The following is a 21,433-nucleotide window of genomic DNA, read 5'->3' on the forward strand; positions in this document are numbered from 1 at the left end:
TGAGAGTAGCAAGAACTGAGATCCTAAGGTGAGAACAGCCAGGGAAAAGTGGTAGTCTCCAGAAAGTCAGTAGTAGAAATGTATGGTCATAACCAGGAGAGAACTGCTTTGTACTGAAGTGTATGTTGATAAATATTTTTCCTTTCTGTCAGGTGCCCTGAAAATGTGGTCTGTGATTTCTTACCATGAGACAGAAGTAACAGACATAGTATCGGATTTACCCATCATTCAGATAAATTATTGGCTAGATGTTCTGTACTTGAAGCAATTACCTTAAATGTGGACTTTGAAAGATGCTTGCATCTTATAAATATTCAGTATCATGTCTATAAAAAGTGAAGAAAAATGTGGAAGAACTGGTAAAGGAGGCACAAATAGACCAGTGAGGAAAACTAACTATGTAGCTTCTAATGCAATTTTCATAACTATATTCAAGCTTCTCTCTGGGATTCTTCAGTTCTGACTACAGATGTTTGTTAGGTGACTAGCTGTTACTTATGTGCTTGAACTTGTATGTCACAAGTTGGTTTGAGATTTACCATCTGGCTGTATTGCAGACCAGTTTTGAGAAGACTTATAAGAGAGAACGAGTGAAACAGCAGAATTTGTGCATGGCTCACCAACAGTATACCTTGTCTCTCCCAGCTGTCCATTTTCATGTTTGACACAATTCCAAAAATAGTGGTGTTAAAATTCCAGTCCTATTTAGAGGCCAGGTGTCCCTTGGCAGCTTCAGTAAACAGAAATCTTTGTCACAGTAGCATAATTATTTCTGCTCTTTTTATCTTAAGCATGGTAATAACTTCTGTCCTTATTACCAAATTATTTACTGTGTTGTGGTTGAGTAATGTTTTTCACACCTAAATGTGTGAAATGCCAAGTGCTATAGTTTGGAGTCAATGCATGACGTTAGAAAGAGGTTGTCATACTGAAATGGAAATCTCCAGTACAGAAGAATTTAACCTAATTAATCACAGGGAAATCCCATATTCTACAGAGTGTATCCACTCATTCCAGATCATAGCTGCCTGGGTTTTGCCCCTACTTAAATTTTGGATCTTCATTGAATTTCTGACATACAGCTTGTGCTCTTTGCTAGACCATGAAAGAAAGGCAATTGCAAAATTCCCATTGATTTCAGTAGGCTTGGGATATCACCTCATCACATAATTATTTTCAAGTGGCAGGTATGCATAGTGTATTGCTCTACTGGCAAAAGCTAATGTTTCACTCAATGCCTGCTGTTTGTTTTTTAAATTGAATGTTATCTTCCTGTTTCTTGTAATAGCAAATTTATACCTGGTGTTAAAGCACAGAAAACTCTGGGTTCTTAAAACCAGAGGAATTCATTATAATATGACTAGACAAGGAGGTACATGGAAAAGGAGGCTATGCAAAATATGTAGGTCCCACATTTGAAAGGGTCTTCTGTTCTGTGTTTTTAATCCAGACTTCTCCAATTCATTCTTTAATATGTAGGAAGTGTGCACGCTAATGTAATTTCCTCAAAACTCTACCTAGAGGAAACAAAAACCATACCATTACTGCTTGAAGGTTCATAGTTATATACTAAGTATGCTTTGGGATCTACCTATGCCTATAGTCTAATGAATCTCATCTGGGGCTTACTTCAGTAGACTAAAACTCTCAGTATCTTCAAAGACCAACCAACACTAAGTAAAGATCAGCCTGTAAGAACTTTGCTTCTTATATTGTTCCTGGATAAAGTCAACCCTAATTGTCCTAATTTGAGGAACTGTACAGGAAATATTTAGTCCTGAAAAACAGCAGGTAGAAATTGCTGTATCTCCTGATCATTTTGTTGTTGACTAGGAAGCTTTCCTTACTTGGAAAACATGGAAAGTCCTTAATGAGATATTTACAGTGACATTTTTATTATTGGAAAGGATATAAACTTTATAAATTTGTAAAATGTATTTTTCAGTTCTGTTTTCACTTCAAGGCTAAAGCAGCTGAACTCTTTAATTAAAGCAGAAGGCTATGAAAAAAATAAGGTCCTTGTGGAATAGTTTGATTCAATCTATATCTCTTACAGAGAAAACTTTGGAGAACAGATGGTAGTGCAGAATAAAGGCTTGCTTGGCATGCAGCTGGCTGACCCACAGCCATTTTTGTGCTGTATTGTACCAACATGTATTTCCTTCTGTCACACATGTAATCCCTTTTGTTAGGGATGGACCTGGTAGCAAAACAAGGCTTAAGAAAAGCTTAGGATACATACAGACTTCACTGCTGTTCCTCTTGTCAATGAGTACAGAACATCCCAATAACAATGCATATGTCATAGAATCATAGAATGGTTTGGGTTGGAAGGGACCTCAAAAATCATCTAGTTCCAACCCCCCTGCTATGGGCAGGGACACCCTCCACTAGACCAGGTTGTCCACAGCTGCATCCAATCTGGCCTTGAACACTTCCAGGGAGGGGGCATCCACAACCTCTCTGGGCAACCTGTTCCAGTGTGTCACCTCTCTAAAAAATTTCTTTCTAACATCTAATCTAAATGGACCCTCCTTCAGCTTAAACCCATTACCCCTTGTCCTGTCACTACACTCCCTCATAAACAGTCCTTCTCCAGCTTTCCTGTAGGCCCCCTTCAGATACTGGTAAGCTACAATTAGATCTGCCTGGAGCCTTCTCTTTTGCAGGCTGAACAATCCCAACTCTCTCAGCCTGTCCTCATAGGAGAGGTGCTCCAGCCCTCTGATTATCTTTGTGGCCCTCCTCTGGACTTGCTCCAGCAGCTCGATGTCTCTCCTGTACTGGGGCCCCCAGAGCTGGATGCAGTACTCCAGGTGGGGTCTCACAAGAGCCGAGTAGAGGGGCAGGATCACCTCCCTCAACCTGCTGGTCACACCTCTTTTGATGCAGCCCAGGACACGGTTGGCCTTCTGGGCTGCAAGCGCACACTGCTGGTTCATGCTGAGCTTCTCATCAATCAATACCCCCGAGTCCTTCTCCTCAGGGCTGCTTTCAATCCCTTCCTTGCCTAGCCCATAGTTGTGCTTGGGATTATGCTGACCCACGTGCAGGACCTTGCACTTGGCCTTGTTGAACTTCATGTGGTTCGCACAGGCCCACCTCTCCAGCCTGTCAAGGTCCCTCTGGATAGCATCCCTTCCCTCCAGCGTGTCAACCACACCACACAGCTTGGTGTCATTGGCAAACTTGCTGAGGGTGCACTCGATCCCACTGCCCATGTCACAGACAAAGATGTTGAACAGTGCCGGTCCCAGTACCAACCCCTGAGGAACACCACTCGTCACCATTCTCCACTTGGACATTGAGCCATTGACCACAACTCTGAGTGTGACCATCCAGCCAATTCCTTATCCACCACATGGTCCATCCATCAAATCCATGTCTCTCCAATTTAGAGACAAGGATGTTGTGTGGGACAGTGTCAGATGCCTTGCATGAGTCCAGGTAGATGATGTCAGTTGCCCTTCCCTTTTCTACCAATGCTGTAACCCCATCATAGAAGGCCACCAAGTTTGTCAGGCACGATTTGCTCTTAGTGAAGCAGTGTTGGCTGTCACCAATCACCACCTCATTTTCCATGTGCCTGAGCATAGTTTCCAGGAGGGTCTGCTCCATAATCTTGCCAGGCATGGAGGTGAGACTGACTGGCCTGTAGTTCCCTGGGTCTTCCTTTCTACCCTTCTTAAAAATGGGGGTTATGTTTCCCCTCTTCCATTCAGCAGGAACTTTGCTGGACTGCTGGGACTTCTCAAATATGATGGCGAGTGGCCTGGCCACTTCATCTGCCAGTTCCCTCAAGACCCACGGATGCATCTCATGAGGTCCCATGGACTTGTGCACCTTCAGGTTCCTTAGATAATCTCGAACCTGATCTTCTCCTACAGTGCATTCTACCAGTCCCTGCTTTCTGTGACCTGGGCAGTGTGGCTCAAGGATTTGCCAGTGAAGACTGAGGCAAAGAAGTCATTGAGCACCTCAGCCTTCTCCATATCCTGGGTAACCAGGTCACCCGTTTCATTCCGGAGGGGACCCATGTTTTCCCTCATCCTCCTTTTATCACTAACATACCTATAGAAGCTTTTCTTGTTGTCCTTGACATCCCTGGCCAGATTAATTTCTATCAGGGCTTTGGCTTTCCTAACCTGCTCCCTGGCTGCTCGGACAGTCTCTCTGTATTCCTCCCAGGCTACCTGCCCTTGCTTCCACCCTCTGTAGGCTTCCTTTTTATGTCTGACTTTGCCCAGGAGCTCCTTGTTCATCCACAGGGGCCTCTTGGTGTTTTTGCCTGACTTCCTCTTTTTTGGGATGCAGTACTCCTGAGCTTGGAGGAGGTGATGCTTGAATATTAGCCAGCTGTCTTGGGCCCCTCTTCCTTCCAGGGCTTTATCCCATGGTACTCTACCAAGCAGGTCCATGAAGAGGCCAAAGTCTGTTCTCCTGAAGTCCAGGGTAGTGAGCTTGCTGTGTGCCCTCCTCGCTGCCCTGAGGCTCTTGAATTCCACCCTTTCATGGTCACTGCAGCCAAGGCTGCCCTTGAGCTTGCCATCCCCTACCAGGCCCTCCTTGTTGGTGAGAATAAGGTCCAGCGTGGCACCTCTCCTCATGGGCTCCTCTATCACTTGGAGGAGAAAGTTGTCATCGACACATTCCAGGAACTTCCTGGATTGCTTGTGCCTTGCTCTCAACTAAATTATTTTTTTATCCCGAGTTAAGTCTACAATGACTTTGAGCTATTCACTTTACAAAAAAATTTCCACTGTTTCTATTCTCTTAATTCTACCCTTGGATGTTCTTTCATTCTTTAATGTAGAAACAATATACTCTTGAAAATCTGCAGCCACTGCTTTACTGGGATACAGCCTGTTGTACCTTGTTAGCCCTGCACTGAGATGAAGAAGCAGAAAAATGTTATTACTGTAAGGGCCTATTTGTCAGAACTTCCTGGCAGTTTTGTGTCCCTGATCTTGGGCTTTCTGTGGCTCATCAAAAAACAAACAACCCCTCTGCCCCCAAAAATTCTGTAATCAACACCTGGCTACAGTCCCTAACACTGGGGTGCTAATTGGAAGCATAACTGAAAAGGTCAGGCTATTTCAAGACAAGAACAGAATGAAAGACTAAAGGCAAAAATTAGGCTTGGGGGTGCAGGAGGGGCTAGAAGAATGAGTAGAGAAGCTGCTGCAGTAATTTAACATTCTTCTTGAAAAGTCCTCTGGGCTGCATGTTCACTTTTGACCTTAGTTTGGACACCTAGGGGACTAATTTTGTATAGTTTTTCATACCACATTAACTAGCTGCTGTGTATAGCACTGAGAATTTAACAGGAAAGGAGACCTTTTCTTACTAGGATTTTGGGCATATGGCAGTAGTCTTTTCCTTTCTCTTCTGACAAATTGGGAATGACTTTGATTTTGGAGAAATTTTTAATGATGTGCCTTTGATGTTCTGTAAAACCACTGAGTTAAAAATTAATATAGCCCCAAGCAATCATAAACTGTTTCCTCCTATGCAACATAGTAACAAAACTGTTTATCCTGTTTTACTGTATAATCATTGTGGTTTTGCACTCATGTTCATTTTGGCTCCTTTTTCTCCGATGCCTAGTGGAAAGTGTATTCATGCTTCTGTCCTAGTGCTTGCCTTAGAAAATGCTGGGGAATTTTAGATGAAAACTTTTGAATAAAGCAAGCTGGCTATAATATAGGAAACAGACCGCGTTTAGACTGCTTTTATCTTTTAAAATATGGTTAACATCTTGAGGGGTTTCTATTTAAAAACAAAATGCAGAAATGAATATTGTTTTTCTTTATTTAATTTGATCTATTACATCTGAGGACAATATGTGCTATATCAGTTTTTGGAGGGCTTTCATTCATTGCTTCTTGAAGATACCCTAGTAACTCTTCCTCATGTTTAGTCCTCTTGTACTCTGAAGGACACTAAAAAGCTAAGCTTTGTTTTGCAGCCTGTGGTAGCATCATGAAAGAAGCAAGAAGCTCCAGCTGCTAATAATACCACCACCTTGAAAATTTAAAAAAAAAAAAAAATCCACTGAATGTATTGAAATAAAAGGCTAAAGGCTTTGTAGGTGGATGATTGCACTCTGTATGGCTTTTTCATAAATTTAAATGCTTTGTTAATGAGAAAATGATTTTCACTTTTAAATCCATTGCTCTCACTTGGAAGACAGCACAGTGCTTACAGATCAAAATATGTATATAACCGAAGGAAAGGCTATCAGAAGTTTGTTTGGTGGAATTTCAGGCTTCATTCTATATATGCCTGGTGGTCACCAATTGAATGGCTGTAGAATACTTAGACTGATTTCAGACTTTTTAAAAAAATCTTGACCTCATGAAAGTTTTTCCTATTCATTGACCAAAGCCAAATTTTATTTGTTTTCTTTGACAACTTTTCTTTCTCCCGAAGGGGAAATCCTGAGACACAAAATGTGTGGATCCATATTCCAGTACTCTATCAATAGCAGACTGAACCTGACAGGTATAGCCTAGGGAGGAAAGAGAAGCTTTCATAAAGGCTAAGTAGCACAGGCTGAAACACTCAGGAAATAAGACAACTTGGAAAAGCATTTCAAAATAAACAAGGGAGGAAAAAGCAATATAGTTACCATTTTATAGATAGGAAAAATCCAGTGTTTTGATTTTTTGGGAGGTGCCAGTAAATCTTTAAATTTTTAAATGTGGATTGAAATCGAAATATGGAAATATTAACCAAACTTTAAGTAAAGGTTAATATCTTTAGCAAAACTGGTTATTGGGTGGATTTATTGATTTCTGGCTGTTGGTAACTTATGCTTTTGTAAAAGATGTTTATCCATTTAGAATCCCATTCTTTATTATTGGCCAAGTTCTATCCTGTCTTAGCTCTGAGGCTCTAGGGAGAAAAAAAAATTCTGTCATACAGGGAGACTGTAGCTGTGGTTATAGACTCAGAGTTGTTTTCTCTAGGGATGCTCTGTCTCATTGCACAGAGAGAGATGAGGCAGAGCCAGTAGAGCGGAGATGCATGCACTGAAGTCTGCCACAGAGAAGATAAGCCCCACCACTGGCATGTGGATGCACAATAGACCATACGTAGCCCTTTTGTGTTCTCCAGAGGGAGTTGAAGAGCTTTCTTCACCCTCTGGCCTCTATAATAAGAGCTAAGAGTACACATGAAAGTTTTGCACTTATGTTGTGATTCACTCCATATACACAGAATACCTTGAAAATACCATTGCTGTGGGAGGTGAAGGATAGAAATCAGAGCAGTAGAGGTTTTAACCAGATATTCTAGAGTAAATATCTTCAGATCAGTATGCCTGTATGAATTTTCAGAAGAGAATTGATATGACTGTTCATATTTTGGTACAAATCTTTGGTTTGCAGTGCTACTGTAGCTGTTAACTTTCCTGATGCATGAGGATGTGCTGCCTCTGAATGCAGCTAGATTTATTCACTGAATGTAATACTCTTATGTTTTTAAATGTACAACCCTAGAGGATGAATTCTTTAGTCTATTTCAGTAATACACACAAGTATGAATAATTTTGCATAAGAAATGCAAGTTTTGCCATACTTGCTAAAGTACCTTAATTCTACCTGAGATGCTTTCTTTGGGGGATGCAGCATAATTTTCATAGTGACCATTCCTAAACTAGGAAGTTAACTAGTAGTGTAACCATGCTAATACAACCCTGCCATTGTGAATATTCAGACTGTGGTGGTATTTGCCATGTGTTAATTAGTAGTGACTTAATTCAGTTTGTTTCATGGAAAGTCATGAGGCTATTCCTTGGACAGAATGACTTGAAGTGGGAAATGCCATCTCTACTTGTGGCCAAAGTGGAAAGATGAGTCTTCTGGCCAAAGTCAGGTCAGAAGAATCATGGAAATGGAGGCACAGTAGGGACCTGAAGAGATGTCCTAATGTAGCTCATACCCTTGCACTGCTAGAAAGTTGATTACACATCTCATCACTAACATGTCATGACTATATACAGTTGCACACATATACAGATGTACCTAAAAGGTACTAAGCATTCCTGTTCTGACTAGTAGTGTTTCAAAGCAACACTGCATGAGGGTGAATGACTATCCAAGGTTTTGAGGAGAAATCGGGCTGTAACTGCTAGTAATTCCAAGGGGAAAACACACATTCAAATTTGTTCTAACCACTTGTGGGTTTTTCCCCCCTAACAGAGACAAGGAACCGGAGCTACAAATGGAAAAGACAAGACATCTGGTGAGAATGGTAAGGGTAGGCTTTATTTCTTAATGGAGAATATTGAATCAAATTGAGCTGAAATACTTTTTACTGTAATGATAGATGGCAGGTAGCAATGGCCTTTGTTTCATATCTTATCTTTTGAATGTGTTTTAAAATCTGGAAGGGCTTCAGTGGGATTTTCTTTACATTGGTATGTTCAAATCATCTACTAAACTAGAGATCTGATTCTGAGCTCGTACTACCAAAGTGGACTTGTGTTCCACTACTAAGGGGTGAGTTACTAGGTTTTTTCGGACTTTAACAAAGGGGCTGGCAGGAACCAATTTCTGCCCTTAAGTGGCACAAACAATTCTAATTGGAAAAAGTTGATTTTTCTTTCTCCCCCAAGCAGGTCAAACTGAATTTCAGTAAAAATAGCAATTGTTTTTTAGCTGAAACTTTATTTTATTTCTTATAGGAGGCAAAAATGTTTTACACACAAATGACCACTTAATTAAAATCTAGTTACCATCAGAAACATTTTTCAAAGGAAAGCATTTTGATTGGCTTTACCCAACTGAATAAGGCAGCATCAGTTTGTAGCCATTCATGAAGAGGACGAGGATTGAACTATATAAATGTTGTCTGCTTCTGTTTGATCATCCAGTTCTAAAAGAATATGTTCTGGTAGTCCATTTCATCTACTGAAAAGCAGGAAGAATGTAAGTGTCTTCTCTGAAAAGCCATGGGTTTTCCAAGATGGAATATTTGAGCAGTTATTTTGGATATGCATTTTGGTCTTTACATGTTGGTCTGAACAGAATTTTTGTGCCCTTTGAGGCAACACATCCTAAAACACTAAGACTACTTTATGCTTGGTTTTCCTATTAGAGAGGTGACTTTCCCATAAGGGCTGTTTTCATAATGTTACAGTAAATGAAATCCATAGATGACGTTATCAATATGATAAAAAACAAATTAGAGTGGAAAAAAGAAATAAATATTTTGGCTTGTTATAGTGTCTTGAATTAGTGGGAACAAATGCACAGACAGCTAAGCCATTTGCATTCTCAAATTATCAGGAAAGGAAAGCAAGCAAAATTATGTCAGCCATTTGGGCAGCATGGAAAGCATGTTTTTCGATTTACTGTTTGAGCACATTATGAACTAAGCTCATTTGCCTTGAACTTCTTGACAAATAAAATTGTCCTGTTTTCATGTTTAGCTTAGATTTACTGATCCTGCAGCCTTTTTAAAAGCAAATGCTTTTTTCTCAAAGGGAATTTTGAGTGAGAAAGGGCTGCATCATTAATTCACAAATATATGATTCTAGTTGTACCATAGTTTTAGATATAATATAAACAGGCAGGTGTGCAGTTAATCTTAGACCAACAGATAACAATTATTTTTTGTAATGAAATTTTAACAAAAAACTGTCACCTAGGTAAAATAGAGGAGCAGCAGGGGAGATGAAATAGTCCTCTGATCTCCCCTATCCACATGCTTGCATGAAAATAAAGCAGAATCAGAACTTTGAACCTGAGATTGAATTCTAAATCAAAGCAGCAGAAATGTGTAGCTCTTCATCCTTATTAGCTTTGTGTAGTTAGAACTCAAGCAGAAGTGATTCATTCCTCTGAAAACTGGGATGTGCTGTAAACCTACATACACAATATAAATCCTCTGTTACCTGTTTTTTTGGCCAGAAGTCTGCAATATGTCCATCTCTTAAATTTCCATTGTGGCTGTTATCAGCCTCTTCAGATGTTTGTTCCCCTGTCAAAATGAAACTTTCCCTCTTGCTGAAAACTGGGGAGAAACCAAAAATCCTTTCTTGTTTAAAAAAAGGAAAAAGTCATGATATGAAAATACTTGCAAAGGCAAACTAGTCTGGTCACTGTCCTTGCTGTTGACTAAAGATCAGAAAAAACTGCTGAAAAATAGCCCTGACAACAAAGATGCTCAGCTGTTTTCAGGGTTTTTGATTCACACAGTGGAGATACTGCTATGGGTCAAGTTTTGTTCATGCATTGTTTGTAGAAAATGAATTTTGAGCCCATCTCTAGGCTGGCTCAAAAGTGGAGAAAACAAAACTAATGACCATAGCAATTAGCATTCTCCCTCTTTAAAGACATATATGGCATTGCTGTCACTGTAAACATGCAGGGGAATTCAGTCTCTGAAGATTCATTTTATAGTAGTGATAGTTTCGGTAGACACTTATGAATGCATGTTCTTGTTTGCCCTTGTTAGAGAGCAACGTTATATCCTTAGTTGTTTAGTTCCTACCACCACAGTGGTGGTGTCTCTTAGCTAGCCTCCCTTCCAGTGGAGGATTGTCATGCACAAAATGCAGGCTCAGTCCCAACATCTACTGAAGTGGCATTGCCTTGTTCTAGCAGCCTTGCTTGTTGGCTCAGGTGGATGAACAATGGAAAAGACTTGAGTTTCAGAAAACCCAGGAGCGTGGGGCAGTAATATGCCACAGTACAAGAGCTTGTGATAATGGGAGAAGAAAATACCATATACAGACTGTACTGGTTGTCATATTGATGAATGGACTGTTGTACCTACCTGGGACCTTCATTCATCAGCAGTTATCTTCCCTCAGCTGCTTTCTTGAATAGCCTTCCAGTCTGCTAGGTGGTAAGGTGTGGGGAACAAAGCTCCCCTTCTCTTTCAGAGCACTAGTCCTTAGCAGACAGGTTTTCTGTCCTCTATTTCATATAATATATACTAGTCTATCTTGGGTTTTATGCAGCATCAAGCCCGGTAGCTCTTGAAGCTGTATCAGTATTATAAATACTGAATAATCATGTTGGAGTAACTCTTACTCAGCTGGGGGTTTTGCTGTTAACCTTCAATGACCTCATTGGACGCTGCTCAAGCCCTAGGTGACATTTGCCTATCTTGACCTTTTAAATAAGTTGTAGTTTTTCCTTTTACAGATTATGATCATAATCAGATGGTGATTCATGTCTTCCTGAGGAAGCGTGACTATTGCATTACAACGTGCTCTCATGGTTCATCAGTGGCTAGTGAAGTCAATGGAAGAGCTCCTGATGGCTTCAGTGGGCACTATAATGCTGAGTAGCTTTTCCATCCAAAACATACTATATTACTCTCAGGAAAATCTATGTAATTTCATTCTGTTGTCAGAGTGGGAAAAACAAAATATTATTGGGAGTAACTTACAGTTTTCCGGGGTGGAAACTGGTCAAAGGACTAGTTTTAAAGAAACACAAACCAATAATTAGCAGTAATACTATGCATAGAAAAGCACCTGTATAAAAACAACTTATTGTACATAGGACCCATGTAACTGTAATTGCCATAACCTCATTGGGTCTTGAAGGACCTCAGTATACCTGAAAGCCAAGACATACTTGTTTGTGTATGGCTTTATGAATTTAACTTATAAACTCTATTATAGAATGCTGTTCTCTATGGTAGAAAATCTGAAGGGAAGACACCAGTACTATCCCCATGCACCTGCTCCTATATGAATCTGACTTGGTCTAATAGTCAGTGTGGGATAAGAAGCTAGAATTTCCTTTTTGCTTACCTGGTTTGATTAATTTGGCCTATCATGTTTGCAAATGTGTCCTAAATAAAAACAGGATGTTCCTATGTTACTATTCTTACTACCTTGGCAATGTCACAAAGTTCCTTTGTAGATTCTTGTCACTTCTCATTCTGTTTCAATTACCCTGTGTCTTTTGCTATGTAATTTGCAAGCTGGTATCATACAGTTGGCTCTTTACAGCCTCGCACAACTGGCAGGGAAATAATTGCATCAGAACCAATTATTTCTACCTTCAAATTTAGAATCACTTTTTTCTATTAATAGATCTTATTCTTTCTTCTGAAAGTATATAAGGCATGTGATTATTAATTGATATTTGTTAATAATTTTCTCAGAATATCAGATTTATCATTCAGCAATATGAATATTTATAATAAAATATGTGTTTTCATGTGATGAATTCTATAACTTCCTAGGTCTGAGTGAAATGAAAATTAATAGGTTTTGTATGAACTTATGTGTCATGGTGGATTAGACCTACACAATCACAGCAAGATGGTCATTTGTACTGAGAAAGTGAAGCCCTTTTCAGTTTCTACTCATTCTGAAGCATTTGTCTTGTCAGTGTATGATCTCTGCTTTGGGGTGGTCAGAAAACTAAATGAATAAATGCTCTGCTTTTCCTGCTCTCCATACAGTATACCATGGGATGCTTCTACATAAAGAGAGTCAAAGTAAATTCGTATTTTACATCTAAAATGGAGTCATCTAAACTCATTTAAATCTGCTTCTAGAAAAAAAATTAACAGTAATGGTAAAGAATTGTAAAACAATCATGCATGGTAAAATAGAGATCTCTTCTAGAAAGCTTTCCTGGTAGGATATGCATCTTGCAGTGTTATCAACAGTCCATTCACCCACTTCATCCACTCAAGGAATTTGGGAAATTTGTGCACACTGCACTCAGGAATAAAGAATCTTGCTAGGTCCGATAGAGTGAATAAACATCTTCATAGTTATTTATGCAGAGTGCTTAGCTTAATAGAACTTTAATTCCTGGCTAGAGGCCAGGATAATTATTGTAGTATAGTCTAATATAAATATCTGTTTAAGAACTCAAAATTAATTTTCCACTAATATTCTCCAACGACTATGTAAAAATGTACTGTTTGGGGGAACAGCCCTACAAATAAACTTACTTGTGGGAAAAAAAGATTTTGAAAAGGGAGGCAACACATGAGGTTAACTTGTATAAATATTCAAGGGATCTCATGGAACATAGTTTGCTGTATCTGCCTGAGTCTTTAGTAAGGTCACATTCTTTAGTAACAGGAAAGGACAGTGACTGAGCTGTAACTTTGCAATGCCTTGTGCACTTTCCTGCAAAAACATTACTCGTGTGGCAAAACATGAAGTAGGTCTTGCATGCAACTGCTGAATCAACGTAAAAACAGACCCAACCCTTTCAGACTGTTTGTTATTTTACCTCCACAGCACTAATCAGAAGTTAAAATGGAGTATTGTATGAAACTAACACTGAGTTTTCCTGGGTGTTGGGAGGAAAATTACCTTGCCCTCTTGTCTCTTTTCGCTATGGCTTTCTGCTAAAATTCTCTTGTCCCTTGAAACTGGTGCTTCACAGAATATGATCTCCCAGACAGTAATGCAGTATCTCTTCCACTTTCAACATATGTCCAGAGCCAAATTCTGTCCTAGCTCATACAACCTAGCTGGTACTAGTGAGGATTTAGGAAGTGAGATGAGAATTAGTTGCTGAACCTCATCCCCCATGCCTTAAAATAGGAAGTCTGTGTCTCAGCAACATTCCTAGACATAAATGCAACCACCAAATAACCTAACACCTTCACAAAGTCTAAATACAAAAGTGTTTGAGCCCTCAGCATAGTTACATAAGTTGTAATTGGTCATGTCAGATTGCTCAGGCTCAGAGGAAGGTGTAAAAATCCTGTGTGAACTCAATGCCATGATATGTAGCCGAGAGTTTCACATGAGAAAAATTCGAAGTAAAGAATTCTAGATAAATCCCATCTCAAGGCATGGCTATGCATGGTAAAAACACTGCAGGCAACCTTATCTGCTGAGTTACATTTCAGGCACTTTCTTGGGGACAGCTGCACATAAAGTTTACCCAGAACCAAACCAATGTCTCAAGTTTTCTCCTGGCCTGTATCTCTTCCTTTGCCCAGACTGGTCCGTTGAGGAGTCCGTTCATATCTTCAGGCAGCCAACATGCCTTGGCTAAAGACAGATTGAGCCTTTAATAACAAGGCTCTCAGATTGTTCCCAGATCTTCCCTAGAGAGGATGCTGAAAGGAAGAGAGGGGAATTATATGTGAACTTCATTTCTTCTCCTAGGTGAATTTCCATTTCTTGAGGCCAAGGATAAGTATAGGTCTTCTCTAGAGGAATACTGTGTGCTTATTTATTTGGGGCAATCACGACAATCAAGGATTGCTCACAAAAATTCTTAACAAATTTGATGTTCATCTAGCAACAAAAACTTCTAAAGCAACAGTTTTTGTGTTTGAGAAAGTAGATGCTTTCTGTACTAAAACTTCAGCTACCTGCACACGTGTCTGTACATGTGCACTGGCCATCTGGTTTCATGGAGAGTATCCTCTGGTGGAGTTTAATGAATACACCTATTTTAAACTTAAGTAATACTTGTAAGAGAGCAGATACTGTTCTTATTCTGTTACCTGACAACTCAGGTTTAGATACTGTGCATTACTGCTGCCACTTCATCTGGTAATGAGAAGCTTTCATTTTTAAATGTTTAGGCAGAAGCATCTTTAAAAAACCCAAGCATTATATTAAATGTTTCATCAGTTAGCAGAGCCAGCAGTGCTCATCTAGTCTGGCCAATGTCCTGTCTTGGAAATTCCCTGCAAGTTTTCGTTTTGTGTATTGTTTATAACTACCCTCATGACTGCCAAATAGGACTATCTACTGAACAAAGAATATAGCATATACACATGGAGGGTGTCTGTGTGTATGTTGATATATCATGTTAATTATGCAGCTTTTTCCTGCATGTTGTTTTGGGGGTTTTCTTCCCTGGGACTGCACTAGAAAGGGAAAAATGGTTTCCTATCAGATGAAAGAGTACCAGGAGAGCAAATTAAAAGCAGAAGTCCCACAGGGAAAAAACAAAGAACAGCACAAGCATAGAAGAATGACTTCAACTTTTTAAACTTACTTTTTAAGAATGTATATTTTGAAATAATTTTTATTTCTCCCTTTTTTCCATAGAGGACAAGGCCCCAGCTAGCTGGCACCTTCGATATGGAAAAACCCTCACACTTAACACTCCTGCTACAGATGAATCTGTCTAGGTACTTATATAGTCCTCACCACCGTAGTAACAGAGTGTCTTCCAAGTATTTAAAAATAGAGATAACAATAACAATTTTTGCCCCAGTCCATCTTTTTCTTTTCAGCTTGCTATGAGAATAACTTGATTAATTTATGAGATCTTTGTTTTGCACACAGGGCCTGCATACAACTTGGGAGACTTGTGTCCCTGCTTGATGTGATGCTCTCCAACTGAGTGCACCCAAAAATTCAGCTGCACTTCTAAAAATGTAAAAAATGAACATGTGTATAAAATATATATACTTACATATGGTCACTCATACAGGCTGCTCTTTGCACCTTTGCAGGAGGTAGAAATTAGTAGAGCTGCAGTGTTCTTGCAATATTGAGATTAGAAGCAGCCCAAGGAAAACATCGTGAGTTAATGCTCACCTGTAACTTAGTTTCAGTAATTAATAGAGGATCACAACCCTGTTGTGTTAAATGGTGCACACACACCCTTCCACCACGAAAGCTTGCTGTGTTGTCAGGCAAACCAGATTTAGTGAGAACATAGAGGAGCAATGAAGTTGCCTGAAAGAACGGAGACTGTAAAAACTAAAGGTAGAAAGAGCACTGTCTAAGTCCGAGACCCGAGCCTTCTATCTTCAGAATACCCACGAGGATCTTGACATGCTCCTTTGTCCTTTTTTTTTTATTTGCATTGACTGTGGCCTGTTATGCTCTGGGTTTGGCCTTTCTGACTCCTAGTTTCTGTCCTTAGCTGACAGCCACTATTTCCCTGTTCAGTAAGATTTTTGTCTGTTTGTCCTTTTGACACCAACAATGTGACTTGGATCCAGCTTCCTGCGGCGTTGGGATCCTGGCACTTAGGAGGTACCTAATTCAGTAGGCATTTGAGCACCTGAAAGGTGGTAGGAGCCCTAATTTTTTCTGAGAGGCTGGTCTGTAAAGATCAGGCTAGGTCATTAGGAAAAAAAGTCAGTTGTAAATTAAGAAAAAAATAATAATAAAGCTTTGGTGACAGTGGCAGTTTTTGCCTTTTAGATGACTCATAAATATGCTGGAGTTCCCATCAAGTGTTAATGAGGAAAGGCAGAACTGAAATTATGCCTTTGACAAGTGCCATATTTCTTTTGGAAATCAGTCCGTAATTCTCAGTACACTCCCTGACTATGCACCAGGGAGAACGAGACTTCTTTCCATGACTGGCACGTAGCTGACACGCACTGGCTTGCTTCCACAAATGTGCACTCATTTGAAACTCTGCTGTCATCAATACTCTGAGAAGAGGAATGTTTAGTTCTGCTTTGCTGCTGGTAGGAACCCAAATGAAGGATATGGGTCAAGCCAGTCCCTGGATAACCCTAGTAAAACCAATAATGTTACCTCTGAAATGAATCTGCCCCTACATCATCAAGGATGATTTCGGGCTGTATCAGGACTGCAGGCAATGGCATATGTAAGCTAGTGTACTTGCAGTGGAAGTCCATGGAGCTGGACTGACTTGCACAAGTTGCAGATCTATTGCTACATGTTCCCAGACACTAACAACAGATGATTAAAAGGCTACAAGAGGTGGATGTAGCTCAGCAGTGTGTTTTTTAATTTAGTGGAAGTGAAAAATGAGAGGAACACAATCAATGCTTACAGTGGTTACCAGGATTTACTGCTGTGGAAACATCACTTTTCTTTTTGACTGTACATACTATTTGCCTTACTTCATGTGGTAGGCTTTTGTTTTCTGTTATTTTTCTTTTCTAGAAGACTTGGTTTTGTAAATGAAATGAAAATGCTTTTCTACTTAAGAGTTCCTTGTCTGTTAGTAATTTGGTAAATGATTAATCATTTTTTTCTGAAGGTTTTTAAGATTTTAATTTATAGCACATAGCTGTCTTAATGCACTTAGCTCAATGCTCTAAAATTAGCTTGTAATTTGGTGTTATCAAGCTCCCTTGTGTAAGTAGGCACCAGAATTTAGAACAGTGGGAGTGTTACAGCCGTGATTAAAACTTGGTCCTTAGCTGCACTGGTGACCAAAACAAAGAACAGTTAAGGCTGCAAGAAGGAATTAGATGGTGCAACATGAACTAGCACAACAGCGCACCTTCAGTCCCAGCGCTCAGTGTGGATTTCAGGACCTTATGTAAAGTGCCTAGGTTGCTTGTACAATGAAAGAGAAGGGTGTCTCAAAGTGGGACTTCAGCCCACATGTGTCTTGGGTTCCTACGCTGAACAGGAGCTGTTAGGATTAATAACAGTAAAATCTATTCCTCTGTATAGGTTAGGGGTGAAATCCTCTTGCCTGGCTGTATTGGTGTACATCTGCGTGAGAGACCTAATGCTCCATTTATTGTCAACAGAGAAAGGTATTCTTTTGTGACGTGATACTTATCAGAATGAGCTTCTCTGGAGAGCCTGTTGTTTATAGATCCTAATCTGATTTAGGTATAAAATGGTTTCTGATTTGCTCAGCTCTATCAAGGCTGAGGAGTTTGTGGGTAATACTAAAATAAGAGCCTGTATATCTCTGGAGTTAGGTGGATGCTTACTGGGGTTTTTCAGAATGTTGGTTTTGGACCTGGGTATTTAACTTCTTAATCCCATCTCAAGCAACTCCACCCTTATTTAGATCTGGTTGATCCTGGCTACCTCATGTCCGTTCTTCCAGCTATTTTTTATATGGAAATCTGCATGTGAAAACACCCAAATATTTCCTGGCTTGAGGTCTTTGTTAGCTAGAATACTGGATTTGATTAAAGCATTTGCTTTGGTCAAGCACACTTGTTAGCAGTTCATTTTTTTCCTTAGACCACACTGGGTTGTGAATAGGAAGGACTGAGAAAAGTACATATTTTTCCAAGGAGGAATTCTCAGGAAAAGAAATGTGGATAACACCAGATATGGAAAAGGCATTTAAAGAGTCCTAGTGGAAAATAGGGCAGGGTGCTCTGGCAGCTCCTGGGAGTTATTGTGGGTAGTGCAGAGACTGGAACTCAGCTCTCAGCACTTCTTGAGGGTCTCACAGTAACATTATTTAATTGCAGTTGATGAATGAGTACTCTAACTGTATTTTGAGTATCTCATCTTTCATTCTAATTTATACCTAAAACCCCTGAGACCGCTGGTTGACTCTAGGTGGGGAAAGCATTAATTATTTGTTAGGTTTTAGTGAAACACTGGCACTCCACAGTGACCAATTTACTAGCTCCTCTAAAAGCTGCTAATAAAAAATGAACACGTACAAATGTATTCATTAGCACAAACTAATTAAAATCCAGGCTAATAGCCAGAAAAACAATACATTACTGTAGGATTTTGGAATTCATTATGTGTCTGTACTAATTCAACAGTAACTATCCTGGCTCTGCAGTTTCTAATCTAAATTACGGATCTCATACTGATAGCCAGACAGCTAAGAGTTAGCCTTCTGGATTGCTAATGGCCTTTTTACTCTAAGTCATTTCTACTTTCATAGGTTCTCTAGAAGCACTCCTTTCTGAGAATGTGTTGCAATAACTCTCTTTTTCAAACACCATGTTTAGCACAGGGTCCCTCACCTGAACGTCTTCAGTTTTATTGCACAGTGGTGGTGCATTAACTTCCAATACATTGTGACTTCAGTATTCTGTAGTTTGAAGTTTAGCCTTGATCAGTCCTTTCCTTTACTTTTGTAGGTTTTAAGGGCTTGTTCTGCTCATTCTGCCTGCTTTATATTGGCACTGTTTTATCTAGCTAAACAATGCTGCACTATTGTATGTAAATGATTTTTACTATTAACTTTCTATTTCAGTGTTCATAAAATAATCTAATTCTCATTAAAACTGATAGCACCTTAAGAAGTTGGGGCTTTAGACACTGTAGTGTTTCTGACAGGAAGCAAGAATTAGCTATGGAGAAAATTCTGAGCTGGATTCTCTGGTTTGTGGAAGATGTGGTACAGCTAAACAGATGGGATGAAGGGCAGAGATGAATAAAGCCTGAAGGTATGCTTATTCTTCTGAACCTACATTCAGCTCCGTGAAATCAGTCTATCAGGTGTGGTACCTTTGAGAAAAGATGTGGATGCGCATGTAATACCAGACCTCCAGTTATGTTTGGGCCCCATCTTGGGGTATGATGCAAGTGCATATATCCCCATCCTGGCTTATGCAGATGGCTGTTCATACAGCGCAGATGAGACTCAGATACCCCCTTCTTTTCACCTCAAATAACCGGGGGCCAGAACGCACAGAAGGATGGATGTCTAGACAGAGCTGAAGCAGCTGGATTCAAGGCTGTCTGGCATCCTGAAGCAGCTACCTCTTGGTCTAGCAGCCAGCAGGCTAATTACTATCAGACAGTACGAAGCACAGGTGTGTTAAGATCTGATCTAATTATTTTGTTCATAAAGCAGACAGCTGTATTTTTGACTAGCAAAAACTTCTTGGTGACCTTTATGATGAATCTATTCGTAACTAAACTCTGTATCTCAAGGTCTGCCTCTGGGAGGCAAAGACATGTTGTGCTGCCTAGGAGAATCTGGAAAAAAAGTGTTCCTGCCTTCTTTTAGCCAAGAAGGTAAGACAAATGGAAGACATGTAGTTTTGGATCTTTTTATCAATGAGTAATAGATGTTGTCAGTGGAGGGCACAGACATGGGGTTTGCCAATTAGTCATGAGTCATCATTCTATCCATCAGTACCACTTTGTCTCATCTCAGACAAACGTAAGCCTTTCCTTAAGTTCCATTCTCTGTTAAATTCAAGAGAAAGAAATAGCTCTGGTAGACTCCAGCGGAAAGAAATCTGGAGATTAAAGATCCATAAACAATATTGTGTATGCTTAGCACACTAGCAGACAGGCCCATGTTATATGCCCAGTGGGACCAGGTGCAAGACTTGGAGCTGTTCTGCCCATGTCCAGGAGGCTTGATGGACCTAGTCTGCACTTACTGTTGGACCTCTTTGAAACTGTGGCTGTATGCCAGAGACAAGTGTCACAACTGTTGTTTAAGTATTTATGGTTTTTAAATGAGGGACTGCATAAATAAAAAGCAAGAGACTGAGTCATAAGATGGAGTCCTCTGGAGATGTCTCAACTAAAAACCATTCCACTATGGAAGAACAGCAAAAAGAAATTGTAATTTTTGGCTATTTCCTCCATTCCTCCCATGCCACAGGCAGACCTTGTGAACACTGCAATCCAGAGGCTGTTCTCAGATGTGGCAGAATTTGTGTAGATTTTTGGTCTTTATTCATCATCTTAAGATTACTGCTGCTAACATTAACATTTTCTCTGTTACATGGTGGACTGGCTGAGGTCCATAGTGAGTTAGAATTAGAATACTCTTCTTCCTTTTATTAGTTCTTTTTTTCTTATGGTAGAAGATGCTGCACGCAAAAAAAAAATCAGTGAAGAATGCTGCATCAAGGGATGCTAGTGCTTCTTTGTAGTTTCTCCCTCATATAAGTTTATGTAAGCTTGTAACTCCCATTCTATTTGGTTCTAAGTTTCAGGTTTTAATAAACCTAAATATAAGCACATCCGCAACTGCCATTATTTTTGAAGTGGATACTATTCAAGATCACTAAGAAGTTATTGTGTTGTTCTCCAAAGTATAAATAGATCTAAATTTACTTGAAACTTGGCATGGAAAGGTGTTATAACTACCATAAATCTGACCCTAGTTTCAAGCTTCACACAACTCTTAGGACATCACAATAACTTTCTATGCCTGTAAATAGTGTTCTCCACGATTATGTGTAGTACTATGAAGCATATTTAGGTGCAGATCTCTTGATTGAACTTGCAGAATAGAAACTAGCATCTAATTAACCTGAGATGAGATAGACAGCAGCTGCTTCTATTCTGTTGTGTCTTTGAGATTTCTGGCCGAGCAGCAAGAGTCTGAGTACAGTTTCCACTTTGGTTCATCACAGCTTAACATTTCCGTATAATTGCTGAGATAGTGAGTGATCCAGCCTAGAGGTGCCAGTCTCTTCTTCCAGTGTCAGGGATACCTTTTGTTGCTGTAAGTGATGTTGTCTGGATGTGACAAAACAGTTGATAAGCTTGACTGAGCGTGCCAGAAAATAAAACAAAAAGCAATGTAGACTTTCAGTTCAGGCAGTTCAAGAAAAGGTGCTTGTGCGTCGTCCATCCCCAGTGGCTTGTTTCAGGAGAAAGTCTGATTGATTTGGTTAAAAAAAAAAAAAAAAAAAAAATTTGTTCTGGTTATTGCTAGTCAGAAGAGTTTGCACAGACTGAGGTAAGCAACAGAAAACAAAGACTCAGATCCTTGGTGCAAATTGCCATAGCTATGCTGGCAGTGATTTTTTGCTGGTTTATGCAAAGCCTTAGAGGCATTCACTATACTGA

General features: G+C 39.7%; 1 protein-coding gene across 1 annotated transcript in view; it reads left to right on the top strand.

Annotated features, from left to right (window-relative positions):
* The window catches only part of PCP4 (Purkinje cell protein 4), a 56,542-nt gene that overhangs the window by 13,398 nt on the left and 21,711 nt on the right, over positions 1–21,433 (top strand). The window contains exon 2 of the mRNA XM_054820397.1: positions 8,205–8,256. Within this exon, the coding sequence (XP_054676372.1) occupies positions 8,205–8,256 (52 nt within the window). The remainder of the gene's footprint in view (positions 1–8,204; positions 8,257–21,433) is intronic.

This window comes from Grus americana, chromosome 1 (genome assembly GCF_028858705.1).
Source record: "Grus americana isolate bGruAme1 chromosome 1, bGruAme1.mat, whole genome shotgun sequence".
Taxonomy (NCBI): domain Eukaryota; kingdom Metazoa; phylum Chordata; class Aves; order Gruiformes; family Gruidae; genus Grus; species Grus americana.